General features: G+C 39.6%; 2 protein-coding genes across 2 annotated transcripts; both read left to right on the top strand.

Annotated features, from left to right (window-relative positions):
* The first annotated feature begins 1 nt into the window (after position 1).
* Positions 2 to 9,162, top strand: LOC138628018 (alanine--glyoxylate aminotransferase 2, mitochondrial-like). The gene is made up of 14 exons (XM_069710744.1): positions 2 to 276; positions 1,523 to 1,611; positions 1,813 to 2,003; positions 2,103 to 2,226; positions 2,324 to 2,418; positions 2,677 to 2,770; positions 3,006 to 3,099; positions 3,823 to 3,923; positions 4,071 to 4,163; positions 4,639 to 4,771; positions 5,688 to 5,776; positions 5,935 to 6,084; positions 7,361 to 7,459; positions 8,211 to 9,162. Exons 1-14 carry the CDS (start codon positions 180 to 182, stop codon positions 8,310 to 8,312), a joined length of 1,551 nt encoding a protein of 516 aa, XP_069566845.1. The 5' UTR covers positions 2 to 179; the 3' UTR covers positions 8,313 to 9,162.
* Positions 7,373 to 19,402, top strand: LOC138628019 (alanine--glyoxylate aminotransferase 2, mitochondrial-like). The gene is made up of 14 exons (XM_069710745.1): positions 7,373 to 7,459; positions 11,570 to 11,658; positions 12,195 to 12,385; positions 12,495 to 12,618; positions 12,714 to 12,808; positions 12,893 to 12,986; positions 13,994 to 14,087; positions 14,609 to 14,709; positions 14,886 to 14,978; positions 15,156 to 15,288; positions 15,683 to 15,771; positions 16,694 to 16,843; positions 17,787 to 17,885; positions 18,865 to 19,402. The coding sequence occupies exons 2-14, from the start codon at positions 11,623 to 11,625 to the stop codon at positions 18,964 to 18,966; spliced, it is 1,401 nt and encodes a 466-aa protein (XP_069566846.1). The 5' UTR covers positions 7,373 to 7,459; positions 11,570 to 11,622; the 3' UTR covers positions 18,967 to 19,402.
* Positions 19,403 to 19,412: the final 10 nt, after the last annotated feature.

Below are 19,412 nucleotides of genomic sequence, written 5' to 3' on the forward strand. Positions count from 1 at the left end.
GTAGTAGAAGGTGAGGCGGGCGGACGGTGGGCCTTTGGGTCGATCAGGATCAGCCGCGCGCTGACGGTCACCGCCCATTACGCACACTTTATGGAAGGAAAACGTCTCCCGCCGCCGCTGCTCGGCGTCAGAACGGTGAGAAGCGGGACTGCTACGTTCCCCCTCGGTGCCCGCTGATCATGTATAAAGTTGTATCCTGCCTCGGTGGCCGTTGGGCCGTTTTAACGGGACGGTTCTGCTCTCGGCCCAGCCTGGCCACCTTCCATGGGGCAAGTGGTGAGTTACCACGGAGACGAGCGAAGTCCAGAGCAAACCAGTTGGTAGTGGTTGAGCCTTTACAGGCCCGACAGGGAGCACGTTTAAATCCGCCTCTGTGTGTTTTGTCACGTTAAAGTAACGTAGAAGTGGCACAGCTGTTTTATTAGCTTCAGTTAATAAGCTTTAATTGTTCAAACTCGTAAATCTCGACTGATTTTAAATGTTGCGTAACTTGCGTTAGTGGAACAGTTTCCCAGTTTAAGCCCGAATTAACATAAATAAATTCACTTATATCTACTGTTAACGCCATACTTTATGTTTTACTATATTATGTAATACATATAATATGGTGTTAGTTAAACAATTACGTTATTAAGAGAAAAACATGACACTCAGTGGCCAGTTTATCTAGTAAATACCAATGCAGCCTGATGCAGTTCTGCATACATTTATTAAGTTTGTGCAAACTTTTGAGTCAAAGTACTGACAGATGTTTCTATTATTTTGGTCATACCATTTATATCAATCAGAGTAAACTAAATAACAAAAACACAAGTCTCTGTTGAATAAACTAAAAGTAGAAAGCAAGTTGACCTAAAAATATGTGATTGAAGTCCATTTAAAATGCAGCACACAATGTTAAAAAAACAACTAGTAAGTGCAATACTTTTAGTCATATTATGTCACCTTATCTGAAACACAACTATTTAACTGGAAGATAGACAGCAGGTGCTATTTTTTTATCTTCACAGTAACGGCACTCCCATTCAATGTTTTTCTGGGTTACAATAAAATATGAATTTTTGTTTTGATCTGACTTTGACATTTTGACTTGTAGGGAAGCATATGTGTATTAATGAATGCTTAATGCCCCTTCGAGGAAGTCTTACTTGCGTGTTGGTTAACTGCAATGGCTTACCGTGGACACCTGTGTTGCACAATGGGAGGTCAAGGTGAACCTCATTTGGTTAGAACGTCTGTCAGGTTTTAGTCTGTTTACATACTAATTAGAAATGTCTTTTTAGGAGTCATTTTAACATCTGATGTGTGTCTTCTCTGTTGATAAGAAAGATGACAGGAGTAAGACCTCTGGGTAGTATGTCACTGGCAGGCTGTTGCACAAATGACGACCAAACGTGACAGAAAAGTCCCACTAAGCTTTGATTAGCCTCGGCCAAGTAACACAGCGAGCCGATGGAGTTCCTCAGTGAATTACTGACTTCTTCAAATCTCTATTTGAACTGCAACCACAAATATTTCACAGGTGCATTATGTCAGAAATCAGCCATCAAATGCCCTCCCACGGACCTGCCAGAAATGCCCCCGTGCACTTTCCGTCCAGAGGAATACAAGGTAAGAGCATACAGTGTTTATATATTTTTGTTGTGTTTTACCAAGTAAATACAAATATGATGGTAAATTTAATTTTCTTTACAGCTGCATTTTCACATTTACACAAGTTGCACTGATGAATCCACAATGCCGAGTGCTTTGCAAAGCAAAAACAAAGAGATAATCCTATAGTCTAACTTTTTAATTCTTGTTTCTGTCCAGGGAATGTCGAAAGAGCGGATGATGGAGATCCGCAGGAAGAACTGCAACCCCATGACCATGAAGGTTACTTATTATAAGAAGCCAGTGTTTATCCACCAGGGATACATGCAGTGGCTGTGGGACGTGGACGGGAGGCGATATCTGGATCTCTTTGCAGGTGTGGCTACTGTCAGTGTGGGCCACTGCCACCCGTAAGGTCCTTTTGTTTTTGTCATTATTCTGACGTACACGTTGTACAAAAACACCCGATCAGTGTCATTAGATCCAACTTCTGATATGTATGTTCACAGGAAAGTGACAGCGGCCGCAGAGCAGCAGCTGAGAAAACTGTGGCACACAACTAGCATCTACGTCTATCCGGCTCTCCAAGAGTATTGTGAAAAACTAGCTTCCTACTTCCCCGACCCTCTTAAGGTATGACGGTGTACTTTTACTCTGATCACTTGAGGACAGGAGCCTGGACTGATATGTTGGCTGTAATTTAAAAAAAAGGTCTGCCGTTTCTGCTCAGGTGATATATCTGACCAACAGCGGCTCAGAAGCCAATGACTTGGCGATGTTGATGGCTCGGCTTCACACAGGCAACTTTGACATCATCACTTTCAGGTTCAACTTTTTCTTTTCTGTTCAACCTGGTAATAGATATTTATTGGTTTTGTGGCAGTTCGTCTTTTTCCCCCTTTTATTTCTTAATTCTATTAGGACGGATTTTATGATGCATAGGCAGGAGAAGCATACATGTTGGTGATTCATATTTTATTTTTCTTATATCTACATATGTCTGTTATGCTTGCTTGTTTACTACATAAAGTTCTCTGTTATCTAAAATGTCCATGAAGTTTCTGATTTATTTTTGTCTTCCAGAGGATCGTATCACGGTGGCAGCCCACAGACTATGGGTCTTACATCCAACGCAGCCTATAAATACCCCGTAGCCAACGGTTTAGGTTGCACAAACGTATGTATGACAATGCAAGAAAAGTGTATTTTTTTTGCCCTGCATATTATACTTTTTACGATAATGAATGTGAAAAAATGGGCCGATGTATGATAAACTTATAAAGAAAAAAAAATAGAGAAGCTGTGGTGCGACTGAAATGGGAATTTTTTTTTTTCATTGAATCAATACACATCGAAGCTTGACATCTGCTGTCAGACTCACCCTGCGTAATTGGTTTCTGCCCAATAAACAGACCATGTGTCCTGATGTGTTCAGAGGTCTGTGGGGAGGAAGTCACTGCAGGGACTCTCCTGTGCAGACCATCAGAGAGTGTAGCTGTGCCCAAGGTACACAAACACATGGAGCCATAACACATTCACACTGTTCTCAGAAGCAGTAAAAACGCCCACAGTAGTCTGAGATCAAACAATGGCTTGTTAGTTTGAATATTTGATCTTTGAGAGTGATTTGTCTTTATCCAAGCTGAAAAAATATTTTAAAGTGTTTGCTCAGTTTTATGTTTTTGTACAGCTCTCTATAATATATATTAAAAACATGTAAATCTTAGCTAAATTACATGCTGTTAAATTTTGCAGTATTTACGTAGAGTCGCAATCCAATAATTGTATTTCTTTCAAGTCGTGACAGTAAAGCAGCTCAGTAAAAACCCTGAAAATGAGGCAAAAGAAGTGTTGAATTATCTGTATGAAGTTCAAAGTCTACTGTTGATCATTTACTTTTTTTAACCTTCCAACTCTTTGGGGGATGTTTGTTTTATAGTACTTTATGCCTGAGTCTACCTGTAAATGCTCAGTATGTTAGCATTTTTACATGATATGATATCAACATCAGTCAGCTTTCAATTATCACAAACATATCTCATGAAAACAGTCAAAAATGTGTGCTTTGATAAGCTTTAACTTTACTAACGATGATGTGAGAACATTCTCATAAGTGTTATGGAAGAATGGTAATCAATATACTGAATACTTAGAAGTTTCCAATTGTGTGCATATACTAATGTCTGTATTAGTTTGACCTACAGGACGTTTCTTTCATTGATCCTACAGGTCATTGCATAGCAAATGAACACTACATCGGACAGCTCAAAGAAACATTTGCTACGAGTGTCCCAAGTAGAATTGCTGCTTTCTTTGGGGAACCTATTCAGGTACTTTATTCTTCTGGGGAGGATTAAAATAAATGTTCTCCAACAATCAACATGTAATTATGTTACTCCATGTCTGTTTCTGATCTGTTGATTTCTGTTGACGGCGGTTTGTGTTAATTAAGATGTGAATGTGTCTTGTTTATAAAGGGAGTCGGAGGAGCTGTTCAGTATCCTAAAAACTACCTGAAGGAGGCTTACAAGCTTGTAAGAGAGAGAGGAGGAGTCTGCATTGCCGATGAGGTTAGACACATATTTTTAGATTTGTATGTATTTTTAGATCAATTTCCTATTTACAATTTAAATTTGCTTGATTCCTACAAAAAGTAATTAAAACCTGTTGTAACTTAATGTAACAAAATCCTTGAGCGGAAACATGCTTAAACACAAAATGATAATTTTCTGTGGTTGTGCTGTGAGCAACTCCTTCTACAATACATGTCGTCATTTAAACCATTGTTAATAACACAATATTCATCAAAGAAGCTTTTTTTTTTTTTTTTTTAATTAAAAGTTGAACACCTACTGCTCATCTGACAGCAAGTTGATGTTTGAGTGGAGTCAGCTGACTACTTATCTTGACAGATTTGATCATTTTGACATACGGATTTCTACATGTGGGCTGATAACTCCATGACAATGTTGGGATATTACGCCTGAGAGAAAAGACTGTGAATAAACTGTAAATACATTTGCCTGTTTGTTTTGCACCGGGCAGGTCCAGACTGGATTTGGACGAACAGGAAGCCACTTCTGGGGATTCCAAGGTCATGACGTCATTCCTGATATGGTCACCATGGCGAAGGGCATCGGCAATGGATTCCCAATGGGAGCACTTGTTACAACACCAGGTGAGATCATAAAACCCTCGTTGAAAAATGTGCTTGTGTATTCACAATAGCTTAATTACACTGAACTATAGTGTGCCCGGCCCAAACGTTGACCCCGTGATGACTTCACTCACTTCATTTGCATATACAGTATATTAGATCTCTACCTCTTTACTTAGAGACATAAAACGCTCGTGTATTCACAAATAATTAGTTATAAAGAGCGTGCGTAGTGTATTGTTTTATATTATTTTCACTATTAAATTGGCATGGCTAGAGATGTCCAGTTTTCCAGGTGGTAGTGAATCATACAGCTTTATTTTGTGAGCTGAGAATTTGGATTCATTCCAACAAAAGCTGAAAGCAACAAGATTTTAGGAAGATAAAACATTATACTTTTTTATGTGGGTAGTTAACGACTCGCCACGTCATCCGTGCTTTCTGCTGAAGGTGGAAGATGGAGACGGAACATCATGGTTGCACTTTTGAATATTTACGATGTGAATGGATTATAATGTGAAAGTGAGCAGGTCATACGGCCATTAGAAGGTTTCTCGTACCACTCCCATTCGCACGACACTGCTGGAGACCGGTGAGACTTAGACTGAGATCAACAATGTTCCTGGATTATAACACAGTCTGACAGGATCAGTTGACTTGACCCTCACCTGATATAGCCGTCTACCTTCTTTTCTGTATGCTCAAGCTAACCTGATGTGTTGATTACCATAAACATATATATAGCTCCCTGTTATACATAACATAAAGCTCCCAGTAGTTCTTTGTTATCTTTTCGATATCATCCTGAAATCCTTTTTCAGAGCAACATGAAAACACGAATCGTTTTTTAAGACATGTATTTTGAACTATGTTTTGAGGGATTTCCTTTGAATCTGCAGCAGTTGGAGGTGGTAGCTGGTGTGTTTGTGTTTTCCAGAGATTGCAGCCTCATTCGCGAAGGGGGTTCACTTCAACACCTTCGGAGGAAACCCCGTGGCTTGTGCCATTGCTTCGTCGGTGCTTGATGTAAGAACTCGTCATCCTTTTCCACATCAGCCCCACAAGGGAGCTCAATTATTTATAGATTAAAATTATAATTACGTCACAGTGCTAATAAAAAACAGTTAAGTTCATAATCACAAAAGCACTCTTAAATTATAACTCAACGCATTTTGCCTCGACAGACGATCAGAGAGGACGGCACGCAGCAGAACAGCCTCCACGTGGGAACCTATCTGATGACCGAACTGGCAAAACTCAGAGACAAGTACGAGATTGTCGGCGACGTGCGTGGAAAAGGCCTGCAGATCGGTGTGGAGATGGTGAAAGACAAGGTATGGAGTTTGTAACAGAAGTGACACTCACCTCACCACGTGTTCTTTGTACAACGTGTGCGTCGGCGCTGTGCCTCTCGAGGACATGGTTCAGCAGTGCCCCAGTTAACCATTAACCGCAGCAGCAGCGACCATCTGTAATTGTCAACAGAACAAACTCAGCTGCAGCGCGAGTTCTCCTGAAGTTTAAATTCTGATTAGTTTTTAATGTTTGAAAAATTCTGATCAAAATTAAACAGGCACGTGGAGAGTACTATGTCAGTAGTCCACTCTATTATATGCAAATCTACAACCGCAACCACTATAATTGTCGGGATATTTTTACAATTGTGGCAGATTTTACAATTGTGCTGGTTCCAGGGGCCGTTATGAAACTACTGCCTCCAAGTGCGACACGGTGGTGTAGCCATCAGGAACACTGGGACAAATCCCAACGGACAGCAGCGAGCTGGCAGGCAGTAAAAAAATCAATTTGTACCATCACTTTCATTCTGTCAAGCGTAACAGGCGTTTGTTTCCCAGCAGAAAAGTCCAGAGCTCAATTTCTTTCCCAGCACGCGTCTGGTGCTTCATGAAGACTTTTTGCTGTATTAAGTTTAATCATTGGTATCCAGGAATGTGGATTGTGAGTCATTGAATTTCTCGAATGGCCTATGTTTTTTCACGATTGAACTCTACTGCCACCTACTGGATTTGAAAACGTATGGCATTCAGTAGGCCAAAAAGACCCGACCACGTAATGTTGATAAAAGTGAAAGAAGGATTTTAACTTGTGCACCTCCTTTAAGTAAGTGCATTAATGTCCTTCACAATTAAACAATTAGAAATTATTTTGTTTTTTTCTTCTTTTAGTATTCTTTGCATCTTTTCTGTCACATATCTTAGAAAATACCACTCATGATAAATTGACTGAGGGGAAATGGTGCATCTCACCACGACACATTTTATGTGAAAAAGGTTTTTGTGTTTTAAATTACAGTTAAAATAATATATTGATCATCTATGAGCAGAGACTAGTTACCCCTCTAGGATACTGTTTTCGACTCCTTTTTAGCCATTTGATATAATGAGCCTGGAAATTGTAGCTGTGAGTGTCTAATAATGGAAATCATATGTTCAAGTTGGCCATGTCAGTATTTGCACAAATAGCCGCTCATGCCAGCTCGCAATTAGAGGTCAGCCACAATCAGGTAATTACAGTATTTTGTCAGTGTTACAGTGTATTACTATGGTTACGGTATCATCCAGCCACATCCATCTTTTCTGTCATCAACAGGCCAGCAGAGATCCGCTGCCTCCTGAGGCAATGAGTGAGATCTTCGAGGATGTCAAGGATATGGGAGTCCTGATAGGGAAAGGAGGACTCTACGGACAGGTAACAGCACTCACCTCACTTTTTCCCGGTCTAGGATCACAAAGCTAGTTGTTTTCGTCACCACTGCTGTTTTTGTTATTGGCCTTAAGATTCATACATTTAAATATGGAAACTTTACTCATTACTTTGTGATTATTTGGTTGAGCTGCTGTAGCCTTTCAGAAAGACCATCTTAGGTCATTTTGCCTCCAGCGCCGCTCATCATGTGACACCCTGAAAGGACCGTTCTGGTGTGAAGCCAGCAAGCTTCACTTATTGGCTTTAAACAGTAAAGTACTGCAGGTGTTTTATGTTTTAGCTGCGTAGGGATTATTATCCGAGAACAAAACAATTAATAACGGGCATATGTTTTGTGACACGAACCACTACACAGTCAAGATGCATTCATGTCTACAGTCCATTGAAATTACTGTATATAAACTTTTCCTCTGTATTTTTCTTAAATTTAATGTTCTTTTAACATTTGTCATCACAGCACCTTTTTCATAAAGATATAAATGAACTATTTCAAGAACCACAAACTGAATCCAGGACATATCGATCACCCCAAGAAACACTCACCAGTTGTTTTTATCACCTTTAACATTTTTATGGTCTACATTACTATAAACAGTCATTTATAGAGTAATAGTAGTGCCTGTGTTAACATCAGTATGTGACAGAATAAAGCAGTTTACCTGATTATAAGCTGCTCTGGTATCTTTAGTGCTCCATGAACTCTCCTGTTGTTTTTCTTTTTTCACCATTGAAGACCTTCCGCATCAAACCTCCCATGTGCATCACAATGGAAGATGCAGATTTCTTCTTGGCTATTTTCAACAAGTCGCTCCACAACTACATGGAAAAAAGATGAGAGCCAGATTAAAGTTTGACGGATTGCTCAATGTAAAGGTCAAATGGGGAAATATGAGCTCACCAGTGAATTACATCATTCAAAATGTGAACATTTCAGTATTAATAATCAAGTCTAACTATTATTGTCTTTGCATTGCCAAAAGAGAAGTTTTTTTAAAACGGTTCACTATATCATAATTACAAAGACTTCATACACTTTGTACAGTTTCCTTGGTACAACAGACTGGAAGTTCACCAAGTTCTTTTGGATCTACTGAATCTGTACAAATTGTGACGGCATGCTTTGTTGCTGGTACAGATATCAGTATGGTAATAAAGTGTCTTTGAGCTTGATGAAACCAAGACTGGCCACAGTTATTAATCTCGTAAATCACACTTTAACCATGTCGATAACAAAGCTGTTTTCTCCTGAAAAAAAAAAAAAAAGAGCTTCGTTATCTGTTTAAAAGTTTGTCTTACAGAGATAACAGGAGATGTATACAATTTTCACGTAATAATAAAAAGCTGATTTTCTGGAGAAAAAAACCCCGAGACAATATGGAATTCTTTTAATTGCAAACATTCATGTGCACGAACTATGACTGTTCACAGACACGCCTGCAAATGTGATTACGATGGTGAACATTTTGATACCATATAAAATTGTTCCACTCAGCACACGTGATGAGTGCGACAGGGCTAAAAATCGAGATTGGACTATTGTAATTCTTTGTATGTTGGAATGTGTCGGGGACAAATGTCCCGGCTTTCACCCATCCTGTTCAATGTATCCATACATTAACAACCGGTTCAGTTTGGGATCAATGTTAAACCTGTATTGTCGGCGTATGAAAGTGCTTTAACGTCTCAGCCCGGTCTTGTCTATCTGACCGTCTGTAACCCACGTCGCTTGCTCAGGTCATTGGATCAGCAGCTCTTAGTGGTTCCCCAGATCCAGACTACCGAGGAGAGTTTATGGTGGAGGGCCATTCTCCCTTTTATAAGTCGGTGTACCATCAAAATGAATTTGAAGTCGTGAAGGTAAAAAAAATAAAAAACATTTGCAAAATGTTGCTTTGGAATGAAAAATAAAATAAGGAGTTTAAGGCTTCCCAGAAGGAGATGGAGGACTGTAGGACACCCTGCTGGCTCCACCTCTCAGCTGCAGCTGCTTTGACAACCAGCTGCTCAGGTCATGAGAGTAGCTGCTTGTTTTTCTCATTCCAGGAGGAAAAGACATTATACATCAAACTCCCACTTACCTAAAAAATAAGGCCGTCGTCTTCTCCAACAGGCAAGAACCAGAACAAACCAACTATCTGAAATCCATTAACCGATTTCCACTGGTTACATATTTATGTGTGATGTTGCAGGGAGGTCATGGCGGATTAGTAGGATCAAGGTACCATTGGCAGGAGGCCACCCATCCTTATATTTATCTGTGTGACGTTGCTGGAAAATCATGGTTGACCAGTAGGATCAAGGCACCATTGGCAGGAGACTGCACACCCATAGTTGCTAGAAGAAGTCTGAAGACGCTTCTGAGAGTTAGTCAGTGAAGATAGACGAGTTACAGCGGGCCCTCTGTACCTGCTCACCATGTATAAAGTGGTATCTTACCTAAGTGGCCGGTGTGCACTTTTAACAGGACAGTCTAGCTGTTCAACCAGTTTGGCCAGATTTCATCTGGGAAGTGGTGAGTTACCATGGAGACGAACAAAAAACATGCTTTGTGTGTCATGTATCTGCCGCTGATGCTTATACATGATGTGTGTTTTGAGTAGCCTGTATGTTTATTGTAGCATGTGCAGAAATTCATGTGACTAATTGTTCAAGTGAATTTTATCAGCTTGTAGCTGTATCTTGACAACAAGATAATATAATTGAGAAAAAATTATATTCAATTTAGCTTTATTTCTACAGTGCAAATTCACAAAATAACAGTGGTGGAGGTAAAATAGTACAAATGCCACACTGTGAAAATACTCAACTGCAAGTTGAAGTCTTGCATTCAAAACCTTACTGAAGTAAAATGATGTATTATCTGCCAAATGTTTCTAAACATGCAGAAAATGCTCCTGTTTACAGTTATACATGATGGTTTTGGATTATTATAAATTCTGTTGCAATATTGTGCATTTTAGTGCTCTAGTTATTTAAGGTTGTGGTCATTTTAACAAATTTAATTACTGTTGGTTAGATTTACCGACAATAATGCATCATATTCTATAGGATCATCATATATTTGTATTGTTTCTGTTCTGTAAAAAAAATACTTATCTCTAAAGAAGTCAATAAGCTCAGAAAAACAAATGCAGCAAATCCAAGATGGTTTTAAAATCATTCAGCTCAAATTAACAAATTTCACTGGATAAAAAGAACTGCAATCTTAAAAGGGACTACCAACCAAATCTGTCAGACAATAGAGTAAAAAGTAAAATATCTGCCTCTTATATTTAGTGGAGTAGAAGTAGCCTGTAAAGAAGCATAACATGGAAATACTCAAGTAAAGTACAGTACTTGAGTAAATGTAATCGGTTACATCCCTCCACTGCAGCGTAGGTCATCTCAGGACTCTTAAAGTCTCGTAAACACTCGTAAAGTCCTTACAGCATGATAATCTGTTTGTGTCTGTAAAACTCACATCCGAGATACGCATTCGTTAAAGTAACTGAAAACAATAGCACCGTCACATATTAGCTCCTATTCCAAATAGAAATGGTGACATAATTAAAGTTACTGCATCAAATAAATTGGCAAAGATATTCGGTAATTCTGCACACATTGGTATAAATATAAAATATTCTTAGTCATTATTTGAAATGAGGGGTTTATTGGAGGATGTGTTATTTGGACATTTCTGCGCTCAAATTAAAGAGCACCTGCATGATATTTTATTGGTTCATAAAAAGTGCACTTGCCAGTTAGACCAGTTCTGACTGACATTTTCTAACCATCAATATTCTTGGAGAAACAGGAAGCGAGTATTTCCTGTTGGGCGCAATGTGTAGTAAATGTGATTAACCATCAACCAGCTTTCAATCCGATTAAACATTAACAAAATAGAAGTTACATAATAAACATTGTTTCAGTGGCTGCGATTCAGATTTCTGACTTGCCAACATTTATTTTTTCAGGAATTGAATCTCAATTCACTGGCATTTTGAGGTCTAAAAAGACTGTAAATACTGTCATAGAAATATCATGGTGAGTGTTTGGTTGGCTGCTGGGATTCTTCACCTCTCTTCCTGAATCTCAAATGAAACAATTTTGCAGGTGCAGAATGTCAGAAATCAGGTTTCAAATACCGTCCTGCGGAGCTCCCGGAGATGCCCCCGTGCAAAGTCCAACCAGAGGAGTACAAGGTGAGACGGATGAGGCATCCAGATAGAGTTGCACTGCTGGCCTCTGTAACGGCTTTAGTAGTACATCTTAGTCATGATGAAGTTTTACAAAGGCTGGCAGGTGTTGCATGTAACTTTGCCCCAAATCTAACTCCAGAAATATCTGAAGTACACAAACATTAATAAGCTGCAAGTAATTAAAGGCTCTCTGTGCAACATCTTGCTCACTCTATGAAGAGCTGTTGGTTTTTTTTTTGTGCTACTTTGTCCTTTTACTACTGGTCTACATTTTATGGTTGCCCATAAGGCAAAGTCGGTTAAATGATAAAGTACCTTTCAACAGCAAGTCGATATGCAAAAGTAAAACATGAACTCCATTGGTTCTGGATAAAGAACAATTAAGTCAGAGCTCGAAGTAAGTTTCTAATGTTAAAGACCACAAACCAGGATGGAAATATTGTTTATATTGTTAAGACATTTTAACACACACACACACACACACACACCACCCATAAAACCTCCTCCTATTATCTAACATCTCTTCTTTGTCTACTCAGGGAATGTCAAAAGAGCGGATGATGGAGATCCGCAGGACGAACTGCAACCCAGTGACCATGAAGATCACTTACTATAAGAGACCAGTGAACATCCACCAGGGATACATGCAGTGGCTGTGGGATGTGGATGGAAATCGATATCTGGATCTCTTTGCTGGTGTGGCTACTGTGAGTGTGGGCCACTGCCACCCGTAAGGTCCTTTTTTTTTTTTCCCTTTGTCATGTCATTCCTTGAAAATATGTTTTATTCTGCTACGAAGTTTGAATTCTTGTCCATTATCCTGACATTTGTGTGCACAGAAAAGTTGCAGCAGCGGCAGCGAACCAGTTGCAGAAGCTGTGGCATACTACCAACATTTACATGAACTCCCCATTCCACGAGTATTGTGAGAAACTGGCCTCCCACCTGCCAGACCCTCTGAAGGTGCGCTGTCGGATTTCATGAGCAATGGCAAGTGTCTGGATAAAAAAAAAAGTCAGCTGTAACTAAAATGTCTGCTGGTTTGTTTCCTTGCTCAGGTGATATATCTGACCAACAGCGGCTCCGAAGCCAATGACCTGGCGATGTTGATGGCTCGGCTTCACACAGGCAACTTTGACATCATCACTTTCAGGTACACGTGTTGCAATTTATAAACAAAATATTCAATATCAGTGTCTTGCATCTCCATTTGAAATGTTTTTTTTCTCCTTTCCAGAGGGTCATACCATGGTGGGACCCAACAGACGATGGGTCTTACGGCCAACTCATCATATAAATACCCCGTCGCCACAAGTGCAGGATGCACAACTGTAGGTGGACATTAATGCACTGCAGTCCAATTCCATGAGAAAGTACAAATAAAGCTTAAAACATACATTACAATTACAATATAATACATTTTAATGAGGTAAAATGTGTTGAACTAACCTGATGCAATGTCATCCTGCAAAGATGCTGGTTGCGGCTTCAGCTGTTAAAACTCTTCAAACTTTGGTCTTCCGTCTATAAAGACAATACAGATGCACTTGAAAACACAACTTGATGTGTAACATGATCACCTGCTGAAATTTGCAATGCAGCAGTCACATTTTTATAATTGGTTACAGTTGGACCCAAATGCACGACAACAATGAGTTGGACTCAATCCTGAATTACTGAATCCCACAATTTCAGAAGTTAAACACAAAGGTTGTCCAGAAGCTCACAAAAAGTTAGTCTGAAAGGGGAAACCGCAGGTCAAACATTAAACTTACTGGACATAGGAAGGAGCGCAAAGACAACCAGCTTGGAGGGAACCATGACGACGGTCTGACAAAGGAGGCAGGGAGAACGCAGACTTTATACACAGGAGGTCTGGGGGATAATTGAACACAGCTGGAAACAATCAGGGGAGCAAAGACAATCAGACACAGATGGAAAGACGCGAGGACGGGAAATAAAGACAAATAGAAAGAAGACACAAAGGAGAGTTATTAAAATAAAACAGGAAATGAACGTGGAACCCTCAATAAAACAGAGAGACATAAGCAAATGACAATCAAGACACAGAAAGACAACTAAACGATGAAAAGTGAAGGAGACCTGAGGGGTGAAGTCTGCAGGACATGTTGTCCTTTAGTCAACGGAGGTTAATATAAGCCTTCCTCAGTACTTCATGCATCTTAATGCCCTGTTGTACACAGTTACACATTGGCCATGGGGAATGATGCTGTGGTCTTATTTAAGGTATCACGAAGATTTATTTGTGCTTTGTTAATTCTCAATACCTTTGGATGTCAGACTGACCCAGCTGACATGCTTTCTGCTCATTAAACAGGCCGTGTGTCCTGATGTGTTCAGAGGTCCGTGGGGAGGAAGCCACTGCAGGGACTCTCCTGTGCAGACCATCAGAGAGTGTAGCTGTGCCCAAGGTACACACACACACACACACACACACACACACACACACACACACACACACACACACACACACACACACACCACTGTCTGTGGGATTCAGCATTATAATCCTAGATGGCTTCTGTGATAGTCCTACAACAAACAAACGCAATGATTTGCACTGCAAACTGCTTGTGTTGTGAATACTTGACCTTTGAGAGCGTAAGGCGGTCGAAGGTAAACTGGATATTTATAGCACATACAGTACTTTGTCTTTATATTTCTATATAAATCTCTGCTACCAGTTCAAAAGTGTCTGTGTCTTTTTAGTAAAAGTGTCTTCAATGTGCCGAGTGTGTGTAAAGTTGAATCAGGGTTGAACAGTAAGATCAGTTGTAATCCTGGAAATCAGTCAGAAGAAGCGCTGAGGTGCTGGAATTAAACAATATATGGAATAATTGCTCCGTACTTAGTTCCTGTGAAATGATAAGCATTATTTTGGTAATATAAACTTGAATTTGAATTTGAATTTAATTTTTCTTTGATCCCACAGGTCATTGCATGGCCAATGAGCAATACATTGGACAGCTCAAGGAGACGTTTGCAACTAGTCTCCCGAGTCAAATTGCTGCTTTCTTTGGAGAGCCGATTCAGGTACTGTTCTCGGCTGTGGAGGATTGAGCTGACTAAATGGATTTCATGTCCTCGATTTAATAATTTATGAAGAGATTTTAACTCAAATATTGTGTTCTCATGCTATCCATGTTCAGTATGACATCCAGCATTGTGTTATGAGGTTGGGAGCATGAGGATGTGTTCGGTTTGTCCAGGGGATGGGAGGAGCTGTGCAGTACCCCAAAAACTACCTGAAGGAGGCTTACAAGCTCGTGAGAGAGCGAGGAGGAGTCTGCATTGCTGACGAGGTTAGACACACATTAATAGATACACATACATTTGTTAGGATTTGCTCGAACAAAAAGTACTGAATGAGGTAAACACTGTAACAAGGCCAACCGATGATGGAGCTGTAGCACCAGCTAGTGCTTGTATCATATATCTAGAAATTATGAATGTGTAATAATGTGTTTTGCACCGGGCAGGTCCAGACTGGATTTGGACGAACAGGAAGCCACTTCTGGGGATTCCAAGGGCATGATGTCATTCCTGATATGGTCACCATGGCGAAGGGCATCGGCAATGGATTCCCAATGGGAGCACTTGTTACAACACCAGGTGAGATCATAAAACCCTCGTTGAAAAATGTGCTTGTGTATTCACAATAGCTTAATTACACTGAACTATAGTGTGCCCGGCCCAAACGTTGACCCCGTGATGACTTCACTCACTTCAATTGCATGTACAGTATATTAGATCTCTACCTCTTTTTCATACGATGTTGCAGACCTGATATCAAGTTAATACACAATAATTACTCATTTAAACCCTAAACAAATACTGTTGAATACATTTAACGTAGCTTAAAAAAAAAACCACTACACCCAATGATACTTTGACAAGTCATATGTAATACATGTAGTCTCAGTAGATTCTATTCATGGCTGTAGATTTAATGAGGCAGCAGTGAGCTCGTTCATTCGTGTGTTGTTGTTGTTGTTGTTTTTTTTAGAAATTGCCGCTTCCTTTGCGAAAGCCTTCCACTTCAACACCTTCGGAGGAAATCCTTTGGCCTGTACTGTTGCTTCATCGGTGCTTGATGTGAGAATTAATCTTGTTTTTCTTCATCAGGGCTGCACAGGAGACTTTAATTTCATCATAATCCAGTCTTGAATCATTTCTGTAGATGTTACATAAATCCGTAATCACACGAGCACACAGATTTAAAACTCATTTATAATGTCTGAGAATCAACTGAGAGGAATTTGCATGTTTATTTTGTGGTGCAGCATAAATATCTACTCTGTAAATGACATCCTGTGTTTAGATGCTGCTGTGGTCTTTACTTTCAAACAACACACTCAACTCTCAACAGTGAGAACAAATTCCTGCAGTCAGTAACTTGCTGCAATCATTGTTTTTGTGTATTTGTATTATTCATGTTCAGGGGACATAAATCGGTTTACAGATTTCAGAGCTTTTTTTCATTTTAGCCCCCTGTAATGTAAATCATTCAATTTTATTAAAAAGACTGGGTTTTGGTTTATGTTTTAGATTGTATTTTGGAGTTACACATTAGTAGTTACAGCATGGTTGGGGGAAGATTGAGTCTCCAGGACATTAATGTTAGTCAATGTGGTGTCCTTTGAAATGGTTGAAACACAACTCTGTGTGTGTGTGTGTGTGTGTGTGTGTGTGTGTGTGTGTGTGTGTGTGTGTGTGTGTGTGTGTGTGTGTGTGTGTGTGTGTGTGTGTGTGTGTGTGTGTGTGTGTGTGTGTGTGTGTGTGTGTGTGTGTGTACATGTATTTATATCCTGTTGTGGACCAAAAATGTAAAACACACCAATCTGTGGGGACATGTCACTGTGGGCACCGAAATGGAGGTCGTCAGTAGGTTAAAGTCAGGGTTAGGGTTAGGGTTCATATTCCTTCTATGACATTATTAAATGAAACAATGTAAAATTGTAAACAAAATGCCACATAACATACAATAATTATAACTCAACGCATTTTGCCTCGACAGACGATCAGAGAGGACGGCACGCAGCAGAACAGCCTCCACGTGGGAACCTATCTGATGACCGAACTGGCAAAACTCAGAGACAAGTACGAGATCGTCGGCGACGTGCGTGGAAAAGGCCTGCAGATCGGTGTGGAGATGGTGAAAGACAAGGTATGGAGTTTGTAACAGAAGTGACACTCACCTCACCACGTGTTCTTTGTACAACGTGTGCGTCGGCGCTGTGCCTCTCGAGGACATGGTTCAGCAGTGCCCCAGTTAACCATTAACCGCAGCAGCAGCGACCATCTGTAATTGTCAACAGAACAAACTCAGCTGCAGCGCGAGTTCTCCTGCCTGAAGTTCTGATGCATTTTTTTTTTACTTCTGTGAAGAGTCAGATATTGAATTTAAATAGGAAACAGGAATTTCTACTGAAATATCACAATGGTCCTGCAGTATCGGGTTGATGGAGCTCGTAATGTTTGGTTTTGTTGCATCTATCTTTTGACCGTCAGCCAGATACCCTGAAGTGTCCCTGATTAGTCTTATTTTGACCCCTCTTCCTCTTTTCTAATACAATTTCCTTGTGGCTTGTTATATTTAATAACTCTGAGTGCTCATAATTGTGTTACCAGGAATTTCAGGAGCAGCTTTCTGAAACTTTTAATTGCATAATTATCTTTACTTTCACCTTGAGACATTAAGCTTACGCTCAGAGCTACCATTTAAATTGTCATTTGATGCTTGTGCATCAGTAGTTCATACTGCAAAACTGATACTGATGACCTGTGAAAAACCACAAATAAAGAGGATTTGAATTATACTCAAAACAACAAATACCCTGACTGAATAAAGTCAGTCTATTTAATTAACAGTTTCATGACAAATGAGTGAATAAATACCTGTCATACTTAAAAATATATATTTAACTTCATCCAGTTTGTTTAAATTTCAGATTTTAGATCACCCAGTCTATAGTACACACATAGTACACATCGAACTGATTAATAACTGGTAATAATATTATAATAATAATAATAATAATATAATGAATATAGTCTCTTTAACATGTCAAGGTTCATCCATCCTTTCATCTCTTCTCCTTCATCCACAGGCCAGCAGAGATCCGCTGCCTACGACGGCAATGAGTGAGATCTTTGAGGATATTAAGGACATGGGAGTCCTGGTAGGGAAAGGAGGCGTGTACGGACAGGTAACCACTCACCTGCAGCTTCAACAACATGTAGCATAAAAAAAACTTTCACCTTTTTTTAAGAATGAGTTGAAATATTTAGAGGAAAAACTATCATAATATAAGATCACATTTATGGTTTTGTGGAAAAAAATAAAAAACAAATCTTAATATGAATAACTTTTCCTTATTCAGAGGCGGGGTCGAAGGATACGAGCTGATTTTGGGCTAAATAAATAAAAATGCTCGTATAAAAAGTAATATTTCATGGAATAAAACTAATTTTTTTTGACAAAAAGATCTTAGTTAGGTTGTAATGAAGGATGTTTTTTTTTTTTGTCTTTATAAAACTACAACTAAACACTACACCAGTGTTTGGGAGAAGAGTGTTCCTCATCTCTCTCACCAACCTCCCGTGAGTCCCGCTATTCTGCTGTGGGTGTCGGGAAAAGCTGTGTGGAAAACAGGAGAACGTTTTCTTTTAAATTCATCTCAAATTCATTTATTGTTCTTACAAGAACAAAGACTGAAGGAACTCACCGTCTGGAATCTGGAACCGTCTCCGTGGACGAGTCAACCTCAGACACAAAAACTTGTGCAAGAAAAATATGAATTGTTCCGTAAACATCCGTCAGCCAGGAAACGCTAAAACATACACGTATGATCTCGAACCAAAAACGTTGAAGAACAGAAGAAAGATTTTGTATTAAACCTCTCAGATTCATTCTCAAAGCAACAGTAAATAAATCAGTAGAATCTTCTTTCGCTTTAAACCTTGGTTTCAACAGATTTTCAGTTAACAAAACACTACGAGCCAATTCTACAATTTTAACACCTATCACAACTAATTTTACTTCACAAAAGTTTTGCTTTAAAACTTGATTTCCTTTGACCTTTGACATAATGAGGCACTGGACCTGGTTCTGCGTGTTATACTGGTTCTGCGTGTCACTGGCTGTCTATAATCTCCCCTCTCATCTCGTTTTTCTCTCCACTTCAGACCTTTCGCATTCAGCCCCCGATGTGCATCACCAAGGAAGATGTCGATTTCTTCCTGGCGGTGTTTAACAAGGCCGTCCACGGCTACATGGACAGACAGTGAGCGACTCTGAACCCCAGCGGTCCAGTTCCTTTTTGTAAATCCCCAAAAATGTTTTTAATTGTGACCTCTTTCACCTTGTTAAGTTCTGCAGGAAAACACCGACACTGCAGTCCGTCCTGCTTTGCAACATGTTTTTCCTCTTAAAGCGACTCAGTTATTCAAAACACTTCTTCTAATGAGGGAAAATTAATTTCATAAATCCTTTTTATGGCTTGCTGGTATTTCATTTTGCTCCGGTTAGATCTAATGAAAAAACATTATGATTATTTTGGAGTCAGTCTGCAGGTGAACAGACAATATATCTGACAAGGTGTTTAATGAAACCACGATTCATGCTGTTAGTTTTGTTAATACAAATTTTTGTCATCAATAAAACAGTATATTGAAAGTATGGGTGAATGTTTCCGACGAACACGTCCGACAACAGTGTTACGGCCGGTTCACGC

The sequence above is a fragment of the Brachyistius frenatus genome, unplaced genomic scaffold (assembly GCF_029030835.1).
Source record: "Brachyistius frenatus isolate BFR_SWC_R1_liver_20210118 unplaced genomic scaffold, ASM2903083v1 Contig_94, whole genome shotgun sequence".
Taxonomy (NCBI): domain Eukaryota; kingdom Metazoa; phylum Chordata; class Actinopteri; family Embiotocidae; genus Brachyistius; species Brachyistius frenatus.

Coding starts and splice junctions, on each gene's coding strand:
- LOC138628018 (XM_069710744.1), top strand. CDS start 180: ATGTATAAAGTTGTATCCTGCCTCGGTGGCCGTTGGGCCGTTTTAACG. Junction 2,004..2,102: donor AGTGTGGGCCACTGCCACCC/GTAAGGTCCTTT, acceptor GTATGTTCACAG/GAAAGTGACAGCGGCCGCAG. Junction 3,100..3,822: donor AGAGTGTAGCTGTGCCCAAG/GTACACAAACAC, acceptor TTGATCCTACAG/GTCATTGCATAGCAAATGAA.
- LOC138628019 (XM_069710745.1), top strand. CDS start 11,623: ATGCCCCCGTGCAAAGTCCAACCAGAGGAGTACAAG. Junction 12,386..12,494: donor AGTGTGGGCCACTGCCACCC/GTAAGGTCCTTT, acceptor TTGTGTGCACAG/AAAAGTTGCAGCAGCGGCAG. Junction 14,710..14,885: donor TCTTTGGAGAGCCGATTCAG/GTACTGTTCTCG, acceptor CGGTTTGTCCAG/GGGATGGGAGGAGCTGTGCA.